The sequence below is a fragment of the Crotalus tigris genome, unplaced genomic scaffold (assembly GCF_016545835.1).
Source record: "Crotalus tigris isolate CLP2741 ecotype Arizona unplaced genomic scaffold, ASM1654583v1 scf7180000023720.1715460, whole genome shotgun sequence".
In the NCBI taxonomy this organism is placed as follows: domain Eukaryota; kingdom Metazoa; phylum Chordata; class Lepidosauria; order Squamata; family Viperidae; genus Crotalus; species Crotalus tigris.
The window spans coordinates 1,070,504-1,096,386 of record NW_024100139.1 but is presented as its reverse complement, the minus strand read 5'-3'; the positions used below and the strand labels follow the sequence as shown (position 1 = coordinate 1,096,386).

General features: G+C 43.5%; 2 protein-coding genes across 5 annotated transcripts in view; one reads left to right on the top strand and one right to left on the bottom strand.

The window, feature by feature from the left end:
* The window catches only part of RSPH14 (radial spoke head 14 homolog), a 95,973-nt gene that overhangs the window by 2,522 nt on the left and 67,568 nt on the right, over positions 1-25,883 (top strand). Inside the window, exons 2-3 of the mRNA XM_039321085.1 lie at positions 2,311-2,413; positions 2,521-2,639. Of these exons, the coding sequence (XP_039177019.1) occupies positions 2,311-2,413; positions 2,521-2,639 (222 nt within the window). The remainder of the gene's footprint in view (positions 1-2,310; positions 2,414-2,520; positions 2,640-25,883) is intronic.
* GNAZ (G protein subunit alpha z) overlaps positions 6,998-25,883 on the bottom strand; it is an 81,687-nt gene continuing 62,801 nt past the window's right edge. For all 4 annotated transcript variants that reach the window (XM_039321083.1, XM_039321082.1, XM_039321081.1 and 1 more), the window contains one exon: positions 6,998-8,918. In XM_039321083.1, the coding sequence (XP_039177017.1) occupies positions 8,574-8,918 (345 nt within the window). In that variant the 3' untranslated portion in view covers positions 6,998-8,573. The remainder of the gene's footprint in view (positions 8,919-25,883) is intronic.

Sequence of the window (25,883 nt, the reverse complement as noted above, 5' to 3'; positions counted from 1 at the left end):
CTAGGGCAGACATGTCAAACACAAGGGGGGCCCGCAAAGTGGTTTCATGTGGCCCGCGAAGCGATCCTGGAAGCAGTGAGGGAACGACCCCTACTGCCTTGGCCCTGGCCCAGGCCGGCCGGGAGCCAATGTACAATTTTGTACAATTTTATGTTGAAACGCATTCAGTCTTAGCTCTATAAGCCCCCCTCCTGCATAGTCTGAGAGGAATAGTGAGGCTCCTCCAGTGGACCATGCCTTGGCACTTGCCCTGGTCCCACCCCCTTCTGCCAGAGACCCTCAGATCTTAGCTCCACAAGGTCGTCTGGAAACAGCGAGGGACCGGCCCCTGCTGTGTCGGCCCCGCGCCCTGGGTGCATGCTGGGCAGGTGTCACCCTTTGTGAGGAATGAAGAAATGGACCATGTCTTGGCGCTTGCCCCAGTCCCACCCCCTTCTGCCAGAGATCCTCAGATGTGTCCCACTCCTGCCCAGGCCCCCACAGGCACCCTTGACTTGAACGATGTAGAGCTGGCCATGCCCACCCAGTAGGCCACACCCACTCCATCCACACCTACCCAGTAGGCCGCACCCACCCGGCCCCCCAAGGGCAACCACAATGCTGATGCGGCCCTCAATGAAATTGAGTTTGACACCCCTGCCCTAGGGAGAGTCATGCCCAAGATGCATTTCCTGCATTGACTTCTTATTTTTCTCTATACTTGTGCATTTGCACAGATTCCTTGAGTTACAGAACTTGATTCACGCCTTCCTATAATGAACACATTCTTTACACTTTCCCGTAGTTGTGCTAGTTTCCAGGCTCTGTTCTCTCTCTCCCCCTCTCCCTCCTCTGGGTCAGGTTTGCATGGCACCTTCCCAGTAGCCAAAGCTGCAGTTAAATGTGTGTTGTCATTGCTTGTTTTTTATGTTTTAATCTGTTTGTAAAATATTTTTAGCTGTCCAGAGTTATGAATTTGAGATATGATATAGATGGATTTGTGCTTGGTAGCTTTTATATCTCCATATAAAGCCTCTGAGTTGAATCCAGAGTAGGAATTCTAGAAATTCCAATTGCAACTTGCTTTTTTCCCCCAGCTAATTATCCAGGGTGAATCATTGTAGAGATGGGAGAAACTAAAACATATTATTGTTCCTATATTTTCTAAGCTCACATTTTATTCTCTTATGTAGAAACGTATTTTAAAAAAACCCCAGAAAACATGTACCTGTAACTGCAGAAGAGAAATAAAAATATTTAAACTTAAAACTGAATTTAAAAGTTTTAAGTTAAATTATAAATAATCATTAATTATTATGAATTCCCACATAAAGGAAAAAGCTAATTTTATAATACAGTTTGATACGAAAATTCATATAGAATTTGGCTTTGCTCAATCCTATTCTATATTGGAAATAAAAACAAGCCATATAAACTAATTGTATGTTATAATTTATTTCACTGATTTATCTGGCCTTGGAAAAATTATTAACATGATAAGGATGCAAGGAGAACCTTGGGGGGGGGGGAATGTGGCAGCATGGTTGAGGTTTTGTCCCTTTCTCATATAAATTCTAATTTCATTTGATTTTTCTTGTTTCAGCAATTTGCATTTAGAATGCAGCTGGACCTTATGACACCTGCATTTTGCTAACTGTCTCCCTAAGGATCCCCTTTTCAACTTCTTATGTCCTTAAAGTTCAGGCATGATGTACTGGCAGGGTTCCTGATCCACAGACAGTCCTTGACCTTTGATCCCCCCCCCCACTGGGGCCAGAATGTCTCCTGCTAAGTAAGCTGGTGGTTAAGTGAGTCATACCTGTTTTTGTGACCTTTCTTTAAGCAAATCACTGCCGTTGTAAAGTGAATCACATGGTCTGACTTTGCTTGTCAGAAGCTGGCTGGGAAGGCTATAAATGGCAATCACATGACCCTGGAACGCTGCAACCATAATAAATATATTCTGTTGCCAAGCACTACATTTTGATCACATAACTGTGGGAATGCTGTGTCGGTCATATCTGTGAGGACCGGTCATAAGTCACTTTTTACTAGCATTGTTATCTTGCTAAACAAATGGTTGTAAGTCAAGGAATATGTATATATGCCTGGTCAGAAGGTAACGGAGGATCTACTTTATCTCTCTGCCATTATTAGGGGCTCTCTTTTGTAATCCTTTCTTTTAAGAAATCCTCTTGCTCTTTTATAATGCTTAGTATTTGTTTTTAATTCTGCCTTTGCATTGCCTTTTTATATTCTTCATTTTCTCATTTTTACTTTTGTTGAAAGGCAGGTATAAATGGAATAAATAAATGCAATTCTTCCTTTCAGGTTTTCTAGAGAACTTGAAAAAGCTGCTTCTCGATGAAGATAAAACTGTGCGACAAAAAACTACAGAGGTCCTGTACATAATGGCGACACACAGCATTGGCAGGTAAGTATTTTGTAAAAATGCATTTTAAAGAGCAGGGAAATTGAAGTTATTCTACATTACATTTTCCAGATTCTGGAAAGGTGAATTTATGGTGCTCCAAATTTTAGGACGAATTTTGTAGAACATGGAGTCATCCCAGCACTGGCACAGCTTTTGAATGATCCTGTGCATATCTGTCGGTGGAACATGCATTATGCGCTGAAACTACTATCAGAAACACCTACAGGTCAGATTAATTATTATACAAAAACTTAACAATCTTTAATCTCTTGAAAGCTTTGGGTCTTTCAAATTGTATTTTATATGTGTGCAAGTGTGTGTGATGGCCTCAAATATTTACACTTTTGCCATGTCAGCACCGCTGCACAGAACCTGTCAGAAGAATAATTTGGGGTTCCAGCTGGAGCCAGGATTGTGCAAGAATAAGTAAAAATAAAATCCAGACAGTTGTGAGGAAAGGAGAATTATTTATTCCCAAAAGCAAAAAGGTGCAGAGAAAATGGGGTGCAGCAGGGTTGTTTCATAGGGCAGCTTGTCCTGGATGTGGAAGTGTGTGCATGCTGATTCTAGGGTGATGCTTGAGGGGCGTGGGTTTGAGTAGGTACATGTTGTGGGTGATGTTTATTCTTGTGAACATGCAATTCCACTGGGAGACTGTTTCAATTAACTCTGTTTACAGACCTTCTCTGATATATGGATTAGGTCTGGGTAATTTATTTGGGGGTTTAAAGAAGTTTGAGTAAAATATTTTCTTCCATTTGCTATTTTTACTTGATTCACTTAGTTTCAGCTTGACGATCAATTATCTAGGAGAGACACTGATTCTCAGTCCATTGTGGATTCTGTTAATGTTTAAAGGAAGATGAAGACGCTATAAGGAATAAAATATATTTTGATGTAAAACTTCCCACAAAACCTTCTGAATCTATCTCCTCTGAAGCTTGTAGCCTGACTTCCCTGCTTGAGGTGTTTGGAATTAATTAAATGCTGGTCCTGCTCCACTGAATGGGCAAAGATGCCAGGCAAAGAAGGGAGGCTGCAGAATGGAAAGCAAGTCTGAAGGAATAACAACAACTCTGTCCCTGTTGAAAATGCAGTCTTGTCAGGCAGTAGCATGTGTAGGTCCATGTTCAGTCTGGGGACACAAATCATAGTAGTGTTTAATGTGGTTTCTTGGGTTTAGCTAGTGTGTGTGGTGTGAATCAGCTAATTTTGATTTATCCTGTGGTTAAACAAAACTTGTGGTTAGCTTGAGGCATGAAGATAATCGCTAAGTATAGAATACATTTAGAAGCAAATGGGTGCTTAGGATATTTGCATGTCTGGCCAGGCTACCAGAAGAAAGGCTTGGATCCCAGTTTTTCCTGGCCCTTGGACAATGAATCAGGCAGGCTGATCAGATTGGAATGCGCACTTTTCAACTCCTGCTAAGTCTTGTTGAGCAGAAGAGCTAAATCATTTTCAGGCTGAATGCTGGAGCTAGTGAATGACTCAGATCTTTCCTTAGCAGTTTTATAGCAGCCTTTTCCAGCCCAGCATCTCCTGATGTGTTGAAATTGCAACTCTTAGCCAGGATGGCCATGTTGACCAAGAATTCTGAGAGTTGCCATTTCAACCCACCTGGAGAATGACCAGATTGTGTCCTATGACTGCAGTAGTAGCTTATTCTTCATTTCAACTTCTTTTCTGGTACACAGTAGCTTTCCTCTGGCTTGACACTCCTATTTGTTCATTTCTACAACAAGATATATAGCAGTGATCTTAAGTTTTGTTTGTTTGCAATTTAATGAGACTAGGAAAAGACCTATTGTCTTTGGTAGGACAACATGGTTGACTAAGTTAAAATATGGTTAGGTATTCAATAGCTCACTCAGCTGTGGGAACTTTGTCTTAGCAAGCTGTTTGAATTAGGCCATTATACTATGCTACCATATGGTTTGTTTGGATACAGCATGTTATATACCCACTCCTTGTTTAGTGATGCCTCAGTTAGCAACCATTCACAAATATAATCCTCAGCTTACAAAGACTATTGAGATTGAATCACCACTGCTAAACAATACAGTCATAACACGTGACAACACTTGACCATGCCAGATAGTGACAGCAATTCCAACAGTCCCAGCTGTCATCATAAAACAAGGACTGCACAGGTTGTTAAGCAAGGACCTCATGTGACCGCAACTTCCAACTGCCTACTTATTTCCCCATTGGCTTTGCTTCTGAGAAACTGGCAGGTAATGTCAGCCATTGTGGCCACATGACTGTGGGATGCTGCAACCTCATCACCCACTGGGCACTCGCATCGCAGACCCCAGCGAGGCTGCAGTCACCAGAACTCCCAGCACCACTCAAAAGTCGTACTTGCTCAGTGCTGTCAAAACTTAGAACAGTTGCTGAACAAATGGCAGTAGGTCGAAGACTTTCTGTATGATAATAATAATAAAAAACATTTTCTAATCAATGCACTCATTTATGATCAAATTTCACATACCTATCAATAATATGTGCCAGAGTGAGTAATGCTGGTTTAGTTGCATGATAGAACAACCAGTTGTAAGTCAAGGATTCCCTGTGCAATCTTCTGCTCTGCCTGGGGGCCTAAACGACAGCCTGCTTTATTCCGGACTACTTAAAAAAATCCAGTAGATGCTCTTCAAAAAAACCAGCTGCCTTGTTCCCCAAATGGCTACTAGGGTGGGCTTGATTACTCAGCTAAACATCTGTCTACTAAAAGAGCAGCTGGTGGAATTTCCCCCACTGCCTCAGCTGAGTTTTACCTTTTCTAATGGGGGGGGGGGAACTTGCAAAGAAAATCCTCAGTCACTTCAGTTGTTCCAATGGTTATGGAGGCTGCGTGGGGCTGTTCCTTCAAAGACATTCTGTAAAGACAATGCTCGAGGTTGGTGCTTTGTTTCTTTCTTCTAAAAAAACACCAATTTGTTGTGTTTTTTTTAAAGGACTAAGATGGAGCATGAACAGAAGGATGTTGGTGAGCACCACATTGCTTGGGCTGCTTTACAGCCAAGAGATTAATCTATTCTAAAATCCCATCTCTAATTTTCACTAGTTCAGAGTGATGGATCACAAAAAGCTCTTGAACATTTTAGCATTTTTTCCACAACACCTTTTATAACTAGAGAGTAAAATCACAAATTCGCCCCAGCTGCTAGAACAGGTGCTATTTCCTGGCTTAGTTTCATTCTGGGCAACAGCACCAGTTCTCTTATGTTGCATTTTGCACGCTGTTGTTTCAGACCTCAAATTCTATTTTTTGCTGATTTAGTGCACTGATATTAGAACAGCCTAATCTATTCAAGAAAACTATAAGGTGCAGTTAATTAAGGATTTTGAATCTAGAGAATTGGACAATTTTTAAATAAAATTTAAACTCTAAATTCCAGAGAATTTTTTAAAAACTTATCACTGTCACTTATCCGGGTTGTGAATTGCAACACCATAATGCATGCAACAAAAGCAGAAGAAAATGTCCATATTGCTATACATTTAAATACAAAGGGTAATCTGAAATTCTGCTACATTTGGAATTCTTGTATTTTTTTTTAAGGGAAGGGCTCTGGTGTTAATTCTGCAATCATTGTAAAAAGCAATTAAGGTAGAAAGGCCAATGGGAATGAATAAACTAACTTCTTTGATTAGACAAATTTACAGTATTGGTGACTGGAAATTTCTTACAGATTTTTTATGTAGAAATGAAAAATAGAATGTACAATTTATGGCTTTGATGATTTGACAAGACAGATTATAGAAAGAAGAGTATTATGATGTATACAGTATTTATGGAATACTTACGGTTAACATCTTTCTTCTAGTTTTGTGGAGCTAGCCTAGAATTTGCTGCAACTTGTAGAACAGGTTTAAACATTCTATATAAAAACAACTGTCTCAGAAACTTCACCCCCAAATTGACCTCGGTAGCAAATCCCACTCCTTGCAGGCCGGCCCCATTTCCAGCTGAAGGGGCTTCCTGCTCTTAGCTTTGTTCTTCTTGCCTCCCAGCCAGAAGGGAATCTGTTCCCTCTCTAAATCTGTGCTGGGACCTACAAGTTCAGATAGCAGCCCCACTAATGTTACACATCATGGAATCTGATTGGAAAACATTTTTTCCCCAATTTCATTTATTTATTTAAACCATCTGTTTGGGTGCCCAAAGGAAGCTGTGAAACTCTGGGCAAACAAGAAAAAAAGAAATCTAAGGCATAACATCACTGAAGATAAATGTGCAAAGTGGCAAATTGACAAGAGAGATTAAAGCAGCCATCTCACCCCAAACCCCAGGGAGCCTGCTGGGAAACCGGTTTCTGAAGTTCTTTTCTCAGAATTCCAGCCATGCGCAGCTCTTTCTTCCAAAGGGCCATTGTGGCAAGCAGGGCTGGCCATGGAGACGTCTCACCCCCCTGCAAGAGCCACGTCCTGGGCCTCCTGCTGCCTCCAAGTGGGGCTGCTTCCTCAGAGCGGGAACAGCTGCTCTCCGATTGGCTTTGACTGAAGTGGAATACCCACGAAACCCACCTGTGCGGAACCAGGAAGCTTCAAAGCAACAGTGAGCACACCACAAACCAGTTAGGACCATTCAGAGAATTTATTTTCTTAAAGTGGACAGCCTGTAACATTATTTCTGCTAAATTTTTCTTAAAGCCCTTGGCTGTGAATTCCCACTAATGTTCATACAATTGGGAAACAGAGGGAGGGGAAGGAAGGCGAGAGAGAGAGAGAGTGTGTGTGTGTGTGTGTGTGAGAGAGAGAGAGAGAGAGAGAGAGAAAGAGACTGAGACTATGAGTGCATGGATGTGCTTTACAATTCTTGAATACATATTTACACATTTAGCTTGCACTGAAATTGGAAAGAACACTTATGTGGGGGGGGATGAGCTGTGTGACCACTGGCCACATGCCCCAGGTGAGGTTTTTCCAGTGAAGACACAACAGCTTCTCTGGCCCACTTAAGTATGTGTTTGCCAGAGGAAGAGGCCATTCAGCATTATTTTAACACAATGACAGAGAACTGAAAAATGCATCACTTCCATTTCTTTAATTCCACTAAGTTTTAAAAATTTAAATATCAAGACATTTAAATATTGTTCATATCACTCATCTGTTCACCTAATAATTACAACACATTTTAAAAATAAACACCAAAAAAGACTTAAAAGGCTCTATTTTACAGTTTCATTGGCTCCTGTGTTTTGAAAGGCCGTTGCAAATGCTGCCGTACTTCTCAGAATTTTTGTGAAGCAAAGGAGTAAGTCTATCCATTGGCACACACAGAATCTAGACACAAAACAATAACTTAAAAAGAATCCATATACCTGTGTTCAAAAAGAAAAATTCAACCACTCATTATTTTAGAGATTGTGTCAAAGGACACAATTATTTGGCAAAAAAGGATCGAAAAGAAAAACTTTCAACCTATAAAATTCCTCACTGGTAGAATAGTGACCACGACCTAGCCTGGTCTTCAGTTTAGTAATTCTACTCATTTCTTACTTCATGCTGCACAATCTGAAAATCTGAATGACTCAGGTGAGCCCTCCCAAACCGTTCCCCCACATCAGGTCCTTCCACAGGCGGAATATTTCGTGATACACAGTTACATAAAGACCATGTGTGTACCTGGGGATCTGCTTAGCATGTGCTGCAAGGAATGTGACCGGGGGTGGTGGTGCGTGGGGGCGAGATCACCAGGCTGGGTCCCAGGGTGGAGACAAAGAAAGGCTGTTCTCCAGCCTGTTCTGGCAAGGGACTCCCGACACATCCTGCGTCTCGCATGCCGGCTCTGCCTTCTTCCCAACAGGAAGCTGGTTTCTAGGACAGGAAAGACCATGATCTGTCTCATCCCAAATAGGACAGGGTGGCTCTGCCACTGCAGGAAAGGAAATGACACAGAATGAGCCCATGAGGCTGGGACGGTGAAAACTTTTCGGTTTGGTTCAAAACCACCATTTGCAGGAAGGTGTGCCGCCGTTTCTTTTTGTGAAAACATGGAGGCAGCTGAAGGGATCTGTGAACGTGCGCCAGGCAAAGTCTCCCCTCCATAACTGGATCTTCCAAGTGTGCCCTGTTTTTTTCCTCTGTGAATGGAGGGATCTGCCTATTTTGCATCGCCACACGAAGCCAGGCTCATTTCCTCAGAGGATCCTTAGCAAAGGCCAATATATTTTAGGTTGTTCTGAATGATGACGTCTGTCACCGCATCAAACACAAATTGGATGTTACTGGTGTCAGTAGCACAAGTGAAATGTGAATAAATCTCCTTGGTCTCCTTGTTGCGATTCAAGTCCTCAAACTGGCGCTGGATATAGACAGCCGCCTCTTCGTACGTATTTTGGCCCTTGTACTCAGGAAAACAGACCGTTAGCGGGATTCGGCGAATTTTCTCTGCCAGAAGATCCTTCTTATTCAGGAAAAGGATGAGGGAGGTGTTAATAAACCAGTTGTTGTTGCAAATGGAGTCAAAAAGACGAAGGCTTTCGGCCATCCGACTCTGTGGAAAAAGATGCAGCAAGAACATCAGACACTGGGAACATAACATGCTTTTATCATCAGCGTTCCGGAGCAAAGACTTAGCACCGGAAGAAATTAAAGGGAGGAATTAAGAATAAGAGAAAAGAAGTGCAACAAAGTTTAGTTTAATCCAATATCATTATCCCTCTGTGCCTTTCTCTAATCTTTCTTGCTTTCAGCATTTCCATATATGGCTTATTTTAAGTCCTCCTCTTTTCATTTTCAAGTTTCTCACGAACTCCATCCAATCCAACCTCGGTTTCCATTCCTTTCAACCCAGGTACCCTCCGTTCATATATGCTTGTAAGTCAATCCTCATTTTGTTCTCTTTGCACCCATGCCTGTTTCAAAATGCTTCTTTCACACTGCTCATTCAGATTAAAATTCAGTCCATCCTCATATTCCCCCCCATTCAACTTTCCTCTTGTTTAAACAATACAATAAGCATCCCACATCTAATACATTTTTGTTTCTCCTGACATACCCAACTCTTGCGCTTATACACTGTGGCAGAAGCATGTCTTATAAACAGACATTTTGCTTCTTTTGCAATCACTCATTCCTCACAAGAAACCATATATTGCCCTCTACTTTTCTACCAGCTTTTACATGTTAACAATGTAGCTCAGCTTATATGGCTGCCTCACTAATCCAGAAGGACTCCATGACTGATGGCATCAAAAACCACTGAGAGATTAAGATGGGCCAGAATTAATAAAGTATTTGGGAGTAGTGCTTTCCCAAAAGAAAAACTTTCACTGAACATATTCAGATCACTAGACATTGCTGAAGATGGTTTTCTGTCAGAATAGAGATGGAATGGAATGGAACGGAACAGAACAGAACAGAATACTTTACTTGGCCAAGTGTGATTAGACACACAGGGAATATGTCTCCAGTCCAAAAGCTCTCAATGTACATGCAAAGCAACAAAGTAATGATAATCGTAAGGTTCTTCTGCTTGAGCAGGGAGTTGGACTAGAAGACCTCCAAGGTTCCTTCCAACTCTATTATTCTATTATCTTCTGTTATAATATAAAGGTAATCCCTGAGTTACGAGCGTTCACTTAACGCTCGTTCAAAGTTACGTGTCCCGAAGTTACGAATATTGCAGCACCATGGCAGTCGTTCGCCCTTCAGGGGCACTGCAACATTCACCCTATTCCCCCCCTTACTCCTTACAACTGCTTCCCCCTCCCTCCCTGTCGTGCTGGACTCACTTACCTTGCAAAAATCCTCTCTGCTGCGTTTTTTTCCCCTTTGAGGGAGAGGAGAGTCGGCTTGGAAATGTTTTTCATGCCGAGAATGGAAGTTTCTGGAGTCGGTGATCTCATGCGAGTGTTTGAAGTTGTGCCAAATCACGGATCTCAGAAACTTTCATTCTCTACGTGAAAGGTGCCTGTCTCCTGCTCCTATCCCCAACTCCTTTCTGCCTGGGAGAAGGCCAGGCCCCTCACACCCATGTCCAGCCCGCTGGAGCTCACCACGCTGGGGGACAAAATGACCCTGTTATCCCCAGAGCCTCGGAGCCCTCATCCAAACAGCCTGGAATGGAGGCCAGGGAGGCTTCTCCGGAGGTTGGGTCCAGCCCTTGGAGGACTGCTCCAAGCTGCTGTCACCCGGAACAGAGCTTCCAAGGGCCTGATCCAAGCCTTGGAGGCATTTTCCTAGTTGTTTGCGCCAGGAACAGAGTGTTCCCTTGCGCAAATGGCTAGGAAAATCCCTCTGAGGCTTGGATCAGGCCCTTGGAAGCTTTCGCGCCCTGCCGCGGCTCGATCTGGGCTCCGGAGGCCTTTTCCAGGCCACTGCCGCCCGGATTTGAGGCCGGGGAACGCTTCTGCAGCCCTCCCCCGTGGCCCAATTGGGCTGCAGAAGCATCCCCCGGCTGTACCAATAAGAATGGGTAGTAGACAAGATGAGAAGGATAATACTACTACAGACATACAACTTGGGTAAATGTATATAGACATAAGACAGTACTGTGAGAATTAGGAATTCAACAGAGTGATGGCATGAGGGGGGGGGGAAATTGGCCGTGTCTAATTATTTTGGCATGCAATGCCCTACGGCATCATCCCGGGGGGAGGAGTTGGACCGGGGCATTGGGGTAGGGTTTGAACATGGGGGAATTAGCTTAATGATTCACGTGGGAACTTCAAATTCCGCCTGGCTTCTCTGCAATCACTTTCTCTCAGTAAAAGATCCTTTTGAAAAGATCCGTTTGTTTCAAGAGTCATGCTTTCCTCCCTTCCTCCTCCCTTCCGCGGCGGGCGGGCGGGCGAGCGAGCGGAAGGGCGGCCGGTGCCCGATGGAGGCGCCCCCCCGCCGCTGCTCTTCTACTTTACATATATATATTATTGTTAATTATTTTATAAATTGTATAAGTATTGTATTTAGACTTACTTATGGTTTATATTCTTCTTTTTAAGATTTTAAGAAACTTAAGAAATTTTAATTAAGCCTATATTCAGCTCTGGGAAGGTCGAGGGAGGGAGTGGGAGGGTTGGGGTGGGTTGGGTGGGGTTGTTTTTCTTTTTTGTAAAATTTTAAAAATTTTCAATTAAAAAAAAAGTCATGCTTTCCTGAGAAGCGGCAGGACCTTACAAATTGCTGGGATGACCATTTTAGACAACTGCCTGCCCACAAGCAGCTTTTCACCTAAGGACGCTTTTATCCTCTTGGCTCAACTGTATCTGGCCAAAAAGTGCTGCTGGTGACTGAACTCAGGGCCTGCCACCTCCCGAAGAACTGCTGGTTCTTGAGTTGGGTTTCAGTCAAATCCTCATGATTTCTACATGGCTATCATCTTTTATATATACAAGACTGCTTTCTTCTATTCAGAAGAACTGCCATCTATGATACAGATCTATGTGGGAAGGAAGGAAGGAAGGAAGGAAGGAAGGAAGGAAGGAAGGAAGGAAGGAAGGAAGGAAGGAAGGAAGGAAGGAAGGAAGGAAACTGGAGCTGACTTTGATGCACCACTATCTGCCATTTTTCTCCTTGGCATTCCCAACTCTTTTGACCTCTTTTCCAAAGAGACAGTCTGCATACTAGTCTGCTCAGCTTGAGACCCTTTAGAAGTTTAGGGGCTGCCAAATACAATACTTTCCTTCCTCCCCCCAAAGGGTAATTCAAAATAGAATAGAATAATAAAACGCCTAAAATGTATTAGACATTTTATTGAAGCTCTGCCCACAACCTTTAAAAAAGAAGAATAGGACAGGGAGAAATAGGACAGGTCAGCGGTTCAAATCTCACCGGCTCAAGGTTGACTCAGCCTTCCATCCTTCCAGGGTAGGTAAAATGAGGACCCAGATTGTTGGGGGCAATGTAAATATATATATACATTGCTTACTGGTGTACACCGCTTAGAGAGTGCTTGCACTTAAAGCGGTACATAAGTCTCATAAATAAATAAATACATACATACATACATACATACATACATACATAAATAAAGGGAGAAACTATCCATTGGAGCTATTAGTTCTTCATTGGAAGATTTGATTAATATTCCTTCCACTTCTTCTCTAATAAAATATTTTAGTGTTCCACACAATATCTCTTCCTGTTGATGAGAAATCATTTAATTGTCATACCCTCCAACTCACACTTAACTAAAAGGCTCGTACCCCATGGGGTACTTTGCTGAAGAAGAGATATGTCTATTCCATTTCCACAGTCCATTAAGACATTACCTGATCAAAACTTGGGATGGGATGACAAGATTTGATCTTGATAAATCCATGCTGAAGTTGGGTAGTTACCATCGTGTGCTCTTAGGCTGCCTAATGACAGATCTTTTTACAATCATAACCAACCCTTGTTTTGTTTCTGGTACACACTTTGCCTTACTGCAATTGCTAAGAAATTCTATCAGCATTTTCTCTTTTTATTTTGGTTCAGTATTTTAATTTGGATATAGTTATATACAAGGATAGGAGGATTACCCTAATTTGAATGAATAACTCAAACTCAAAAATGCATACAACTGCAGCCGTTTCATATTCTTGCAATTTCTGCAAAATCAAGAATGCTCTTCTCAAGATGAGATCTGCCCATTTTTAATTCAAACTGATTTTTGGGAAGCTTCCAAGGAGGAGACAGCCCTGTGTGGTGAGGGAATGTGTGTGATTTTGTCACAACCCACTTGGACTTTGTCTCCCATGTAAGCATCTTTCTCTCCCTGCCCTCCCTCCCTTAGCAGGCTTGTCATCTTCTCAGAGTATTAACACCTCAGAAAAGGAACCATTTCTGATTCAACCTGACGTTACTGTGAATTTTAATTTTCTCTCACATGTATGAGAAAGAAACAATTGTGAAAACCTGGATATATTTAGCACTCCTGATTTGAAATTCTTTCTACAGCAGCTTGCTGCAACCTGAATGTTCATCGGATGAAGTGGAAGGATATCTAATATCCAAAATCACAGGAAATTTTGTCATTGCTTTTCTTTACTCAGCAAGCTTGTTTGTAGCTGGACCAGGAAAATGGTTGCTTTAATTTGGATTCCTGTACTGAGCAGCAGACTTGATGGCCACGGCTAATTCTGGACTCTGCAGTTTAATAGAGGTAGCACAGTATTTTGCAGTGCTTTATCTAGGCCAGTGTTTCTCAGTCTTGGCAACTTGGCTCAGCTGGCTGGGGAATTCTGGGAACTGAAGTCCAGATATCTTCAAGTTGCCAAGATTGAGAAATACTGATCTGGGCAAAATTTAAGAACAGGAATATCAACATCCAGCTCAAGAATCCAAATAAAACTCCAGGTTCATTCCGTCTCTGAAAATCTTACTCTTTACTGAATACACTGCATGGTAATGGCAAAGCAAAACTAACTCTGTTGCTCTAGAAGTCTTGCAGGTAATTCTTTTAAAATTTAGCAATAAAGAAAGAAATCTCTTAAGAGGCATGAAACAGAATATTAAAAATGTGCAATGTATTTGGGCAAATTTCCATTTTTTTTTAGTGTGGTACACATTGCTGTCCATGGGGTTTTCATGGCAAAGATACTGGAGTGGTTTGCCATTTCCTTCTCCAGTGGATCACATTTTGTTAGAACTCTCTGCTATGACCTATCCATCTTGGGTGGCCCTGCACAACATAGCTCATAGCTTTAGATAGATTTAAGGAATTAGATCTGATAGACAGAATGCCTGAAGAACTATGTACAAGAGGTAGCAACTAAAACCATCCCAAAGAAAAAGAAATGCAAGAAAGCAAAATGGCTGTTGGAGGAAGCTTTGCAAATAGCTGAGGAAAGAAGGGAAGCGAAAGGCAAGGGAGAAAGAGAAAGATACACCCAATTGAATGCAGAATTCCAGAGAATAGCTAGAAGAGATAAGAATACCTTCTTAAATGAACAGTGCAAAGAAATAGAAGAAAACAACAGAATAGGGAGGACCAGAGATCTCTTCAAGAAAATTGGAGATATGAAGGAAACGTTTCATGCAAAGATGGGCATGATAAAGGACCATAATGGCAGGGACCGAACAGAGGCAGAAGAGATTAAGAAGAGATGGCAAAACTACACAGAAGAACTATACAAGAATGAGCTTAACATCCCAGATAACCACAGTGAGATGGTCACTGACCTCGAGTCAGACATCCTAGAATGTGAAGTGAAATGGGCCTTAGGAAATCTGAGCAACAACAAAGCAAGTGGAGGTGACAGTTTTCCAGCTGAGCTATTTAAAATCTTAAAAGACGATGCAGTTAAAGTACTACACTCAATTTGCCAGCAAATTTGGAAAACTCAACAGTGGCCACGGGGATTGGAAAAGGTTTGTTTACATTCCAATTCCAAAGAAAGGCAATGTCAAAGAATGTTCAAACTATCGCACCATTGCACTCATTTCACATGCTAGTAAAGTTATGCTTAAAATCCTACCAGCTAGACTCCAGCAGTATGTGGATCGAGAACTACCAGAAGTACAGGCAGGATTTCGAAGAGGCAGAGGAACTAGAGATCAAATTGCCAACATATGCTGGATCATGGAGAAAGCTATGGAGTTCCAGAAAAACATCTACTTCTGCTTCATTGACTATGCAAAAGCCTTTGATTGTGTGGATCACAACAAATTGTGGCCAGTTCTTAAAGAGATGGGAGTACCAGACCATCTCATTTGTCTCTTGAGAAACCTATATGCGGGTCAAGAAGCAACAGTGAGAACCGAACACGGAACCACTGATTGATTCAAAATTGGAAAAGGAGTCCGGCAAGGCTGTATACTGTCGCCCTGCCTATTTAACTTATATGCAGAGCACATCATGAGAAAGGCAGGGCTAGATGAATCAAAAGTTGGAATTAAGATTGCAGGGAGAAATATCAACAACCTAAGATATGCAGATGATACCACTCTAATGGCAGAAAGTGAAGAGAAACTAAAGAGCCTCTTGATGCAGGTGAAGGGAAGTGCAAAAGTTGGCTTGAAACTCAACATTAAGAAAACCAAAATCATGGCATCCGACCCTCTCAATTCCTGGCAAATAGATGGGGAAGAAATGGAGGTAGTGACAGATTTTATTTTCCTGGGCTCCAACATCACTTCAGATGGGGACTGCAGCCAAGAATTAAAAGACACTTGCTCCTGGGGAGGAAAGCTATGGCAAATCTAGACAGCATACTAAAAAGCAGGGATATCACCCTGCCAACAAAAGTGCGTATAGTCAGGGCCATGGTTTTCCCAGTTGCAATGTATGGCTGTGAAAGTTGGACCATAAGAAAGGCCAAGCGCCAAAGAATGGAGGCCTTTGAACTATGGTGCTGGAGAAGACTCCTGCGAGTCCCTTGGACTGCAAGGCGATCAAACTGGTCAGTCCTAGAGGAGATCAACCCTGACTGCTCTTTAGAAGGCCAGATCCTGAGGTTGAAACTCAAGGACTTTGGCCACCTAATGAGAAGGAAGGACTCACTGAAGAAAAGCCTAATGCTGGGAAAGATGGAGGGCAAGAGAAGAAGGGACGACAGAGAATGAGGTGGCTGGATGGAGTCACTGAAGCAGTAGATGTGAGCTTAAATGGACTCCAGAAGATGGTAGAGGACAGGAAGGCCTGGAGGAATGTTGTCCATGGGGTCCCGATGGGTCGGACACGACTTCGCAATTAACAACAACAACACATTGCTTCTCAGAAAGAAATGGATTAAAAATACATCACATATGCTCTGAAATGCACTGAGCACTTTGTCAAACTTTTTATCTCATTTTCTTATATGATCTTATTGCTCCTTTATCACTTCTTTTCCTCTAGTTATTTGTTGTTCTCTTTTTAAGCTCAGCACAGCAGGGAGAAAACAAAAGAGTGCTATTTCCCCTATTGTCTGCCAATCACACTTGCTAGGCCAGACCATGAAACCAGCTCCACCGAAAGGCGAGCAGGCCCTTGATTGAGACCGGCTCCAGTCACAGAATTGGGCAAGCCTGATCAGGCTGCCTCCCCCCACCCCTTTCTTTCATCGCAGAGAATCAGGGGGTCTCTGCCTGATCCACTTCAAGGCTTATCTTGTTTCCCAAGGCTTAAAAAAAGTTTCAGCTCCCTTTGCCCGGGTAATCCAAATCATCTTCCTCACTCTATAATATCTTTAATAAAGTACACTTATTTATTAAAATGTTATGCCGTCCATCTCCCCTGTGACTTACATAACCTTATGTCAAAAGCGACTCCACAGATCTGCCTCCCTCTTGATGCAGAATCAGACAGCAGCGGGTCCTGACACCATCCTTTTCTAGCAACATTTACTTTTTATTTGCTGAATCTGGAAAGTCACCCTCGGTGCTGTCTGTATCATTCCACTTTCCTCGGTATTTTGCTTGTTTACTTGCAAGCCACTCTGTGGTTCACCCGTAGCCTAATGCTGGCTCCAGGTATGAAAAGAATTCTAGGATGTGTGCAAAGGTTCAAGGGAGGAGCCCCAAAATTTGCTTTTTCTGGAATCTCTAGATCTTCCCCCACTTACAGAGTATCTCGGCAGGATTTAATATTTGCCCTGTCAAATTAAAGGGCTCTTAAGCATTGTGGAAAAGCAGCAAATTAATGGTGCTTCCAGGAAAATTCATATAAAATAATTCAAAATCTTCCAAACTTCTTGGCTCATATCCCAAATACCATGCTTTTTTTGGGGGGGGGGGAGACATTGCAGTCATTAATCAACAACTGTGCCTCTTTGCCCCGCTGGCCCAAATGTTTCCCAGCCACATTCCCTGAAGGGCAAGTCTGTTCAAAGAGAAGACGGCTGAAGGGGAGCAAAGGATGAAAAGACAACAGCCCGGGGGCAGTGCTGCTCTCCATGCAGATCACAATCACCAGAGCGCCTTCCTGGCCACATCTTATGAGAGAGAGAAAAGATTTAGACAGAAAAATCTTATGACGGCAGCAAACATAATTGTTGAGGAGGAGTTTGTCTGCCTTCCTAAAGACAATTTGTTCTTTCTATAAAACAATTTTTCAAAAACACAGGATCACGTCAAGGAAGCCAATATTCTTAAACATACACGTGCTTATTCATGAAATTTATAGATTCATCCAATGTTAAACAACCCTAAGCAGTTTTCACTGGAAACGAGCCTCCCTCTCTGTGCCGTGACTGAAAAGGCTGCTTCTGCCATCCCATCAGCTGAATGGATGGGGCCTGGTGCACGCCAGCCCTGCCGGGTTGCACAGATCAAGCGATGCTATGAAAAACCCTTCAGGTAACCAGGCTGTGTGCCACAAAGGCCTTTAGAGTTGGCAACCAGCACTCTGAATTGCCCCAGAAGCCAGTGCCGTTCGCAGAGCAAAAGTGGCCTGCCCCTATTCTGGACCAGCTAAGCTCCCACTGGGCACAGGGAACCACAGCACCATGCCCCCCATTCTCACCCTGCCCATGGGCCAGAAGGACACTGTCGCTGATGCTGAGGGATCAAGAAGCTACCAGTAGAGGAGAATGTTTGTAACTCAGGGTTGAAATGAGGGGTTCTTGGTGCGCTTTGAACTTGGCCGTTTTCTTGCAGAGGTTTCATTACCCAAACTAGCTAGCCCGGATGACGTTACCTAGTTCTGGTAATGAAACATCTACAAGAAAACAGCCCCAAGGACCCCTCAGATGAAGAAGGATGGCTGCATTCCTCTTGTCCCGGCTCTGCATGTACTTTACTACCTAGGTGCTTTTTTAAAAAAAATCTAAACAATTGTATCTGATTCTCGGAGACTCTCTGGATAGGTCCCTGCAGTTTTCTTGGGATTTTTTGGGGGGTGGGGGAGTGGTTTGCCATTGCCTCCTTCCTAGGGCTAAGAGAGAGTGATTGGCCCAAGTTCATCTAGGTGCCCTCTTAATATGCCCAAATCTGCTAAAGCAATCCTCATTGATCACATCCCAACATCGACACTTTTCCTCTAAGCTCCCAGAGTTGCTAATTTTAGAAAGTTACTTTCTTGTCTCGTTTTTGTAAGCCATCTGTGTCTAAATCCAGAGGAGAGCCAGTTCCTAGCACATCTCATGGGTGAGATTTTCAGCCCATTTTTTACTCAGCACACCCTGCACTCCTTCCTATTCCCTCCCTCCCAGCAGGGGGCTGGGCTGTGGCTGGCCAAGACTCACCCAGGAAGCTGAAGGTGGAGTCTCCTCAGTGACCATCCAGCCCAGGGATGGGCAACTATATCAATTTTATGAACTGTGGACTTCAGTTCCATGCTGGCTCAGGAATTCTGGGAGTTGAAGTCCACAGGTCAATTTTGGCATAGTTGCCCACCCCTGATCCGGCCCCTTAACCCCACCCCATGTTCTTCTTTTTCCAGTTCCACCACCTCTGTGGTGCAGATCAGGGGAGCCATTTCTGAGAATTCCCTCCAATGACCAGCTCCTCCCTCTGCACTGCAGAGCCTGGGAACTGGGGGGAAGGACCCATGATTCCGTTGGCCTCAATGGATTCCGTGAACGAAAAATTTCACAATGATGGTTTGCAAGAGCCGCTTAATATAGCAGAAACTCATCACTTGGATCAAATTCTGGGAGAGAAGACCAATGGCAGCATTAAGAGTTCTTCTTAACAATAGTTATTAATATACTTTAACCAAAGGTTGACAATAACATCAAATTACTCAAAAGAGCATAGCTTCACAAGAGGATTCAAGAAAAATGAGCATTCACACAAATAAACATTGTAGAACTCCTCGGAGCAATTATACCCTGGGAAGACAAATCACAAACCTTCACGCCTTCTATGAGGAGCAAGCCACGCTCTCTAGTTCTCACGCAGGCTTCATTCAGACTGCTACACTCATGGACTGCTATGCCCCAGGTACTCATCAACCTCCTCTGGACTCAAAGGAACAAGACTTAACAAAATTCTCTTTGCACGAGAGAAGCTGCAGGAGGTTGCACAGCCCACTGGAAAAAGGAAGGACAAGCCCTTTCTTCAACATGCACTGCACTCCAGAAAATCTGAGTTTTCAAATAGCTGAATATAACGAGGAAGCTAAACAGGAGCCCCCACTGCTGTTTCTGTTGAAAGTGGTCCCTAACAGAACAAAGATTATAGTTACAGGTTGTCCTCTTAGAATGCAGTAAGGCAGTCACAAAAATGGGTACTGGAAAGAAAGAGAAAGCAGACACCCCTTCCCCCGTCCTTCAGCGTGGCTTCCTGAGGAAAGAGCTTTGCTTGGGATGTGGATCAATCAATCAACTTTCATTATAGTCACAGACCAGCATTACAAATAAAAAACATTAAAACAACAATAGTAAAAAATAAAAATAAATCACCTATTAGGTAAGGTATTATAAATTGAGTCTGTGAGTTTTTGTAGAAGGTTCTTGTATTATACTTACTGTTGCTCGTTAGCTACTGACTTCTATAAACAGCCTCTAGAGCAATGGTTCTCAACCTTTTTAATGCCACGACCCCTAACCGGTCGTAAGTCGAGGACTACTCAACCGGTCGTAAGTCGAGGACTACTCAACTGGTGCAGCACCATTTGCAGAATGGGACTTTTGGGGGCTCAGCAGGGCAGAGACAGCCTGGACAATTCCTATTGGCTTTTGAAAGCCAATAGAATTAGACTCTATTCAAGAGAGTCTATTCTATTGGCTTTCAAAAGCCAATAGAATAAAAGGGAGGAGCACAGCTAAGGAAAGGGGGAAAAAAATGACAGACTGTGTTGTTTGGCGACCCCCATGAAATGGTCCTTCGACCCCAAATGGGGTCCCGACCCACAGGTTGAGAACCACTGCTGTAGAGTTTATATCCTGTAGTAAAGATGGTCTTAACTTCTACAAAGCCTTTCAGAAGAACCTTATGAAACCTCATCACCAGCTATGTTTCAGAAATGAAACCTTGGTGGTTAAATAGCTGTGGAAATTGCATAGGGACCTGGATCATTGCTCTTGATTACCTCGGGGGTTTCTCTCTGGAGCAGAAAAAACTTTTTGTGTGTGGGGGGGGGAGCTATTGTAGCATGTGATGCAAACCAGTCCACCATCTTAGCTATAGGGTGTTTTATCGCGTCCTTTTTTGTTAACCAGCATCAGCATATTCCAAAAGCTGCCCTTTACGTCTGGATGGTCATTAGCAATTGCACTGGAAGGTTCTAACTTTGGGGCTCTGTCTGTCTGGAAGCAGACCAAACAGCTGGCAAGAAAAGGTCCCGGGACCCTGTACATTTTCAACACCATCACAGATTTAGCACCTATGCGCATTGGGTCTTCTAATCTTGTTTACAAATAGTTCCCTGCTCTGCTCTGTTCTAATAAGGAGAGCTTTACCTGGCTGTCTGAAAGCAGTTTAGCCCTAGAAGAGAAAAGGAGAGAAGGCTCCCGAACTGAGGCAGTCGTTCCAAGTTCCTCTTCAAGTTTCCATGGAAATAGCAAATAATGGCTATTCCAAGGATATTCCAAGGGTTAATGTATTCTGAAGTACAGCAAAAGATTTATGTGGCAGATGCTGTAACACTGAGGGAGGCAGAAAAACAGGAGTGTAATCTTCTTGGCCTAGTCTCCATGCACACACATTTCCCAGACAGCAGAGAGTGCGTGCGGGGTGACAAAAGTGACGTCTCCTACTATCAGTTGTGACTTTTCTAATCTTCAAATGGGGAAAACGCCTTAGCCCAAAAGCGTTTGGAGCTGGGGGGGGGGGTTATTTTAAAAAACCAACAATAAATGCAGCTTTTATTCTCCTTCAGACTGAAAGAGGCTTCTGTCTTCACTTAACACATTAACAGAGGAAAAGTGACTCCTGGTCCAATCCAAGTCAGGCTGCAGGCCCAGGCAGGGTGGGGGGCGGGGGGGGACAGGTCACACAGGTCAAAAGCTGCACAATCAGCATAGGCTTCCTTCCATTCCTTGTCAGTTGGGCTCAAGCTCCACCACCCTATTTCACTTTCCCCCCAAAACGTCAAGGGACCCCTTGGGGATAGGATGTTGTCTTGCAAGTGGAAAGAGTGTTGCCCCCTCCCTATACACACAAACACACACACTCCACCTCCAACTTGAAACATGCTGTAGTGGGACATCTCAAAGCTTCAAGAGTACCACCGCAAAGACTACGCCAGGAGTCATAGTCTTCAAGGGGCTTTAAATTTTGAACTATTATCGATGTATCTTACGCTGCTTCCTATAAAAGTGAATCTTCATTCAGTCTGTAAAAGTCTGAGGAGATTCTAAGTCATCCGTGGTTGTCCCAAAGGTGCTTTTTGAAAGGCAGCAGGACTTTGCCCTTGAAGACATTTCATTTCTCATCCAAGAAGCTTCTTCAGTTTTGAACTGAAAAAGCTTCTTGGATAAGAAGCAAAATGTCTTCAAAGAAAAACAAAGTCCCGTTGCCTTTTGAAAAAACATCCTTGGATCAATTTGTAAAATATAAAATAATAAGAATATACTAAAAGCGGTAATACATCCAGTGTTCGTGTAGAAGACGTTTGAATGAGGAAAAGCAGCAAAATTCAAATGCTGAGTTCGGGGTTTCCCTTAGGCAGGAAAAATGTGGATTCCTCCTTCCCATTCAGCCAACACAGCTTACAGGGCTGTTGTTGTGGGGAAAATGGACTGCCATGAGTTGACCATAAAAAGAGGGACAAAAATTTAATGATAACAGCAGATGCTGAAAAGATGCCACAAAATCTATCTCCCATGTAACATGTTCCATTATAAAGAGAGCCCAAATTCCAACCACCCAAAAGACAATTGTGGTTCTGGGAGGATTACTGGATAAATTCAGACAAATTATCCACACCAATACTGCTTCATATAAACAGCAGCATAAAAAAACTAATAAAAGTATACTTCATTTTTGAACCCTCTTCTGGACTGTGACAGAGGCAAGTCCTTCCTCATTTGCCTTTGCTTTCCTGCTCCCACTTGTCAAGGCGCATATTTCATTTCATAGTTATGCAATTACAGAAAAAGCAGAATTTACTCTTGATGTTAGAAGTCCATGATGGGATCTGAAAATGATGTCCTGTTCCAAATCCGGGGGCACGTGATGTGCAGGAGCCTAAGCTAGCTTGCACCTAAATCATGTAATAATCCAACCTGGCATGGACCTGTGATGCCAAGTCTTCCTGCTCTAGGTGAGAGGCAGCCTGATGATGTGGCCTCTAGCATCCCTAGTGCTTCCAGCAGGCTCGGAGGCTGATGACCACCTCCCTTATCGACAGCAGTTGTGCCATCTGAGTCGAACTGGTCTGGAGTCAGCATCAGCCACCCTCCCACCTCCAGGCTCATACAATCCAGAGACACGCAGAAGTTTTCAAGATGTTTAATGCCGAATATAGAGGAACATGGCCAGAGTCCCCCAAAGCCAAACCAAAGTGTGCCCCAGCAGGAAAAGCAAATTGCTACAAATGAGGGCCTCCAGTTTCAAAGGATGGATCTCTGGACAACATTAGCAAAAGCCACTAAGAGATCCCTAACGCCAGTGATCAATCTCTCCTGTGCAAATCCCCCATTGGGAGAGGGGAAGAGGACCATGGTGTGCCTCACCTAGCCTTTCTGTACATCTGCCCTTTCCCAACTCCCTTAAAAGCAGACTGGTGTGAAGTACGACGACTTCAACATCACCTAAGAGGACGGCAAAAGGAGCATCACTGGGAAGTTGCCCAGGTGACACGCTGCAAGGAAGAGAGCAGCCCTTCCTGTTGCAGAGGCCTGCTGCACGTTATTCCTCCCCGTGCCTGCATTCTCGCATGAGGTAAAAGGCGCAGTGTGAACAGCGGCCATTTGCAAGGGCTGCTGGCAGCTCCCTGCTGCTCCTCTCCTTTTTCTGCTGAGCACGCAGGATGCAATTACACGGAAGGCAGTCAGAGTTTCAGGCCCAGCTACCCTGTAGCACAGCTAGGGCTCCTTAATCAGCCTAACAGCCCCAGGGATGAAAGTGTAGCCTAAGCCCTAATAGATACTGTTTAATTTAATTGAACGTGAATGGAACCATTTCCATCACATTCTCTATCTTTTGCAGACCTCTTTAGGCTCCGCGCGGGGAAGGAGTTTTCCTTTACAATGGTTCTGCCTTGGTGAAAGAGATAAACCCTGGGTCCTTTTGGTTTTCTTTACACTACTGGCACTTAGACAAGCTGGTAGCAGAGATGCGTTTCTGGCAAGAGGACAGCCCTTTCCCTGCACATCATAAGATCTGGGTTCAGGTCCAGCCCTGGAGTACATTGCCACCTCTCCCCCCTTTACTTGGCACTGCCAGCAGAGCCTCTCCTTGCTTGTCAGTCGCAGCTGCCTCCTGCTGGGAGGTCAGTGAAAGCCACGGGGAGGGGCTCCCAAAGGGTTCCCTCCCTGGGCAGAGGACAGCCAGCTTATCCCACTCCCCTCCCTCCTTCCACAAGACTGCCCCAAAGGACCAGACCCCCTTCTCTAGGCCACCCAGGAGAGCAGGTGAAATAGAAGCAACCTTCTGTCATGTATAGCTTTGGTGAAGAAGAGGGATTTCTTTTTCAGTATGAATCAGATAAGCAAGCTTCCTGAGCCATAGTCAAATGCCAGCAGATAAAACCCAGCAGAGGAAAATATTTGTATTTTCTCGGTTCCATGCTAGCTAATGCCATCAGTTAAAACCTCTCTGCCCATTGGTTGAGAATTGGTGGCTGGTTTTCTGTGAATGCTGCAGACTCACACCAATGTAAATCAGTAGCATCCTGGTAACAACGCTACAGAAGAGGGAATTACGGTAAGACTCCACTGGCCCTCTGCATCCTTCTGTCGAGGATTTTACTTTTTAAAACTACGTTAATACTACATTAAAAGTTTCCTCCAGTTTCTCATCCACCATCATCAAATGTTATATTTTTGTTGATTTGTTGGCCAGTGTAAATGTGTGGAGTTCCTTTGTTTGATATAAAGTATGGATAAAAGAAATATTAGACAATGGTTTAATGCTGAATGTCTCTTACTAAAGCCAGCTTGTTCCTCCATTGTAATATTATTTTGCAACAGCTAGTTGTCTACCTATAACTTCCGTTAGGACCTTTCCTGAACAACAGAACAGTGGTGCACTTGCTCTGGTCTTTTAGAATCTGAGCTGTATAATCTAAATGTATTACTGTTGGAAAATATTTGTAGTTCGGGTGAACTGTGGGTTTCTTGGTGTTCTCTGACCTTGGTTGTTTTTTTCAGCCGTTTCATTACCAAACTAGATAACATCAACAGTGTTGATGATAATATTACCTAGTTTGGTAATGAAATGTCTGCCACAAAACAACCAAGCTCAGAGAGCACCAAGGACCCCACAATCTGTATTTGTAAACAGGTTTGCTCAAACAGGCCTCCAGTAATTCAGCAAAGGTCCAATCTGAAGCTTCGCGTTGCTTCAACTGCCAATCTCAGAATGAGATCCCGGAGAGCAGCCCTGAGTCTTTTGGAGAAGAGATTGAATTTCACTTAATTGAGCTCTGAAATAGCTGCCCCTGACCTCTGGGACAATTGCTTCGGGATGCAGGGAATGGGCTTTTCGAAACACAGGGGACAGAGAGGGCAGCACATTGCTGGGGCAAGTTTCTACTGACTGACCTCCTGCAGAAAGGGGTGAAAAGATGGTTTATTTTCCTCTAAAACACAATGTTGTTGGGAACTATTGCTTTCATCTGACTTGAGATACTGATTAGTTTTATCCTAGAGTTTACGTGTTCATGATCAAACTGAGCATTTCATTTGCCTTTGGGGTTCTTGAGCAAAGCTCTTGCCAGGACAGCCTGCATAAACAATGTGCCGTGCATGACTGTGGCTGGGAGCCCATCGCAAATGGCTTGCAAGGTTTGGCCTGAATTTAAAAGGAGAAAACTCCCTCCACCCTCTTAGTCCAGGGGTCCCCAATCCCCGGTCCATGGACTGGTACCGGGCCACGGCATGTCAGCAGCTGGTCCACACAAACAAGCAAAGTCCCATCCATGGGATGTAGGCAGCACACTAAACCACGCACTCTCCGGTACGTGAAAAAACCTTTCTCCATGGAACCGGTCCCTGGTGCCCAAAAGGTTGAGGACCTCTGTCTTAGATAACTTTATTCCCTTTTTTTCCCCCAGAGAGTTGGCTGGGGCAAAAGTCTTCGGGTGAGAGATTCAAGCATATTACTAGTTTCTTTACCAATGGAGCCATTTAGGATAAAGAGATCAGACTTAATAGTTGTTGGAACAATTCCCAGTCTCCCAGAGATACCTTCTTTGGAACATTAGCCAAAAATTTTCCACAAAGATGTCCTGGTGGTCTTGCAGCAGCCAGATGTTGATGAACCCAAGAGTGGGAGGGGGGAGAGGTTGATTAAAGGAATTGCTCAACCCAAACTCTGAAGGCTCACAGTGATTTATTAAGGCAGACTTAGTGGCACCATAAACTAATGTTGCAGTTGCCAAAGAAGTCTATTTAGTCTCAATCTGCCTGTAGGCAGATGCTGCTGTCATCTTTTCTGCATCCTAGATGGACGCAAAGTGACCCCTTGCTAGGGTATTTTCAAAAGGCTCCTTTAAAGATGACCA